The 3,886-nt window shown below is 33.0% G+C and overlaps 1 protein-coding gene across 1 annotated transcript; it reads right to left on the bottom strand.

The window, feature by feature from the left end:
• Window positions 1-2,741: 2,741 nt before the first annotated feature.
• LOC308265771 (olfactory receptor 4A47-like) lies at window positions 2,742-3,659 on the bottom strand (the record flags this gene model as incomplete). The annotated part of the gene is made up of 1 exon (XM_080699678.1): window positions 2,742-3,659. One exon carries the CDS (start codon window positions 3,657-3,659, stop codon window positions 2,742-2,744), a length of 918 nt encoding a protein of 305 aa, XP_080555804.1.
• Between the last annotated feature and the right edge of the window lie 227 nt (window positions 3,660-3,886).

The raw sequence follows: 3,886 nt of genomic DNA, 5'->3' as shown, positions 1-3,886 counted from the left end.
ATCATACTCAGGGCCTTGCACATGCTCAGCAAATATTCTACCACTGAGCTATATCCCCAGATTTAAATTTCCTCTAATGCTGTTTTTCTCTATCCCATATATACTGGCATGTATTGTGTCAACTTTTGTGTTTCAAAAAAATTTTATTTCCTTTTTAGTTTCTTCATTTAAATAATGGTTGTTTGAGAGCATGCTGTTCTTAGTTTTTGTTTTTCTTTGTTCTTTTTTTTCTTTTTTATACTTTTATTGGTGCATCACGTCTCACATCATAATGTAGTTTCACAGTGACAATGACATACATACACACAGCACATGGTGGACTTTCCCCCACCATTCTCCATCCCCCCTTTACCTAAATAGGATATTGAGATTGAAATTTGTATTCCTACATATGTACTTAATGTCAAAGGAACTGATTTCTTAATTGTTTTTTTTTGTGTGTGTGTGTATGTCTGTGTATGTGTGTGCACACACATGTGTGTGTGTTACTAGGGGTGGAACCTAGGAACATTCTCCTTCCAAGACACACTCTCAGACCTATTTTATTCTTTATTTTTTTAAAAAAGTATCTCACTAAATTGCATAGGGCCTCATAAATTGTTGAGGCTGGCTATGAATCTGTGCTCCTCCTGTCTCAACTTTCCAAGTAGGGAGATTACAAGTGTGCACCACCATGCCCGGCTTCATTTATCTTTTTTTAATACTAAGAATAAACTAACTATAAACTATACCCCCAGCACTTTTATTATTTATTTGGAAATAGAGTATCACTAAGTTCCCAAGGGTTCCACTAAGTTGCTGAGATTAGCCTCAAAGTTGCAATGCTTCTGTCTCATCCACCAACTACTGGGAAGGACATGTTTTTAATTTCCAAGTATTTGTACAATATCTAGTTTCTTGTGCTTTGACCTCTAATTTTATTCTGTTGTAATCAAAAAAGATATGTGATATTATTTTTATTTGTAATATGTTTAATTTGTTTTGTGTCCTAACCTGTGGTCTATCCTGAAAAGTGTTCTGTGTGCTGATAAGAAGAAAAAATATTTTTCACCTATTTTATGAAATGTACCATGAAGGTCTGTTAGGACTGTTTGGCTTATAATGTAGTTTAACTCTAATATTTCTTATTAGGGTTTTTGTCTATATGACTTTTCTATAAATGAAAGTGGGCTGTTGAAGTCCCTATCTATTTTTATATTGGAGTCTATTTATCCTCTTTTATATATTTTATATTTAATTGGTCAGATGTTGGGTACATATATATTTTCAATCATATCTTCTTGCTGAATTTAACACTTTATTATTATTTCATGACATAATTTGTATTTCACTGAATTTTGGAAACTTAAATCCAATTGAAGTTATTTCTTTTTGCTTGTGAATAATAATGGTGATTAAACCCAAGATTGTTACCTCTGAGCTAAACAAAATTTCACTAAGTTGCTGAGGGCCTCACTAAATTTCTCAGGCTGGCCTTGAACCTGTCCCAGTTTTCCATATCAAGCTCCTTAAATCTCTTTTATCTGATAAAAGTTTAGCTACTTTTGGATTCTATTTGTGTGAAATATATTTCTCAGTCTCTCTATTTTCAATCTATTTGTGCTTATGTGATTTTCTTATACACAGGATATAACTGGGGCTTATTTTTCCCATTTTCCAGGCTACATATTTTAATTGCATAATTTAATCCATTTATATGCAGGTTTATTATTCATAGGTGAAAACCTATTCTGTCATTTAGTTGCTTTCTGATTATTTCATATATCTTTTGTTTCTTTATCTCCTGTAAATTATTATGGTTTGGTGAGTGTCTGTAATGAAAAGTATGATTCCTTACTAGATTTTATTTGTATCATAATCACTCTACTGGTAAATTTTACACATTATATACTTTCATGCAGATACCATGCTATACCTTAAACACCAGAAATCACTTACTCTATAAAATTCAACTTTGTAATGTTTGACCAGCATCTCTACTTTTCCCCTAAACATTCTTCCTTAGGTTTCTGTGGTTGAAGCTATGTCATATTTCAAATATAAATTATATTATTGAGTACTGTGTTACTGATCTATACCATATAGCCTAAAGTTAATCAAATTTATACTTTATCACAAATGATAGAATTATATGCCTCAAGTATCTTAGAAATACAATGGAGAGCATAGACCTGAGAATTGTGAGGCTTTGGTGAGGGATTGGTAGATTTCATCCACACCTTTGCCATTTTGTGTGATCCTATCTCAATATTATGTATTTTGCTTTCCATTTATTACTTTAAAAAGTAAAACTATTACACTAGAATTATGTATGTGATGAAACTAAAATCAAAGAGTTTAGAAAGCACTTAAATGTTTACTGTAATAAAAAAGACCATAAAGAATACAAAAATGAATCAAGGAAAAATAATGTAAGCAGGTGAAGAAAATAAAAATAAACTTTAAATAAACATCAATGTAATACTATAAAAATTTAATTCATTAATTTACTACATATCATTTATTGAATTTCTATTGTATGTACATTACAACTTTCCAGGTACAGTGATAAACAAGACATAATGAATTTTAGATTACAACAGGGAAATATGTTAATGTCATGAATCAACCCTGAAGTACACTTACTAGAAATGATTTGAAAGAAAGTTAGCTTCAGGTTAAGAAAGATGTGTATGTCCTAAAAAGAGAGATTTAAAGTCCAATGAATCAGCCCAGAGTGTAATATTTATTTATTTACTATCTCACATGCCCTTCCTTTTCCAGAGCCTCTTCATAGCATTTGTCATCTCAGAGTTTCTCAAAGTATAAATGTAGGGGTTCAGCATGGGGGTTATGACTGTATAAAACACACTCAGTGATTTGTCAATGGGGAAAGTCTTTGCCGGCCTTGCATACATGAAAATACAGGGAACAAAGTATAAGACAACTACAGTGATGTGGGAGCCACAGGTGGAGAGAGCTTTGTGCTTCGCGTCTTTACTAAGGTTCTTCAGCGAGTTCAAGATGACACCATAAGAAATGAGTAAGAGCAGAAACAAAATTGAGCACATCAGTCCTCCATTGGCTATCACCAAGAGGCCAATGACATACGTTTCCCCACAGACAAGTTTCAATAAGGGGTACATGTCACAGATAAAATGGTCAATGACATTTGGGCCACAGAATGGAAGTCCATACACAGTGCTGAGTTGCATTATTGAATGCAAAAACCCTCCCACCCAGGCCACTACCAGCAACACAACACACACCCACTGCCTCATGATAACTGAATAATGCAAGGGCTTGCAGATGGCCACATAGCGGTCATAGGCCATCACCAGCAGAAGAATGATCTCTACTCCACCAAAAAGGTGTTCTGTAAATAGCTGAAACATACAAAACTTGAAGGACACGATGGTTTCACCCAAAAGCAAATTGTAAATCAATTTTGGGGAAATGACTGATGACAAAATGATATCTACAAATGATAAGTTAGCAAGAAAGAAGTACATTGGTGAGTCCAGGGTCTTGCTGATGGTTACAGTTACAACAATGAGCAGATTTCCCATCAGGGTCAAAATATAAACAAGCAAGAAAATAACAAAAAGTACTTTTTGCTCCATTGGATTTTGGGTGAGGCCCAACAGGATGAAGTAAGTCACATTATTCCCTTGGTCCATCTATTCTTTTATTGGTGCTGATTTCAAATATTATAGCTGTTTACCTACAAAACAATAAAACCCTTAGAATTATTATAGTTTTAAATTTTATATATTTCATATATACCTGCCATGTCAAGCCATCTGCCATAAATAAGAATAGACATTAAATAAACATCAATGTAATGCTATAAAATTCATTTAATTTTTTTAGTAAATATAACTTATTGACTTCTAAGTGAAATAAA

This window comes from Muscardinus avellanarius (assembly GCF_963383645.1).
Source record: "Muscardinus avellanarius genome assembly, chromosome: 1".
Classification (NCBI taxonomy): domain Eukaryota; kingdom Metazoa; phylum Chordata; class Mammalia; order Rodentia; family Gliridae; genus Muscardinus; species Muscardinus avellanarius.
This window is presented reverse-complemented; position numbering and strand designations above follow the sequence as displayed.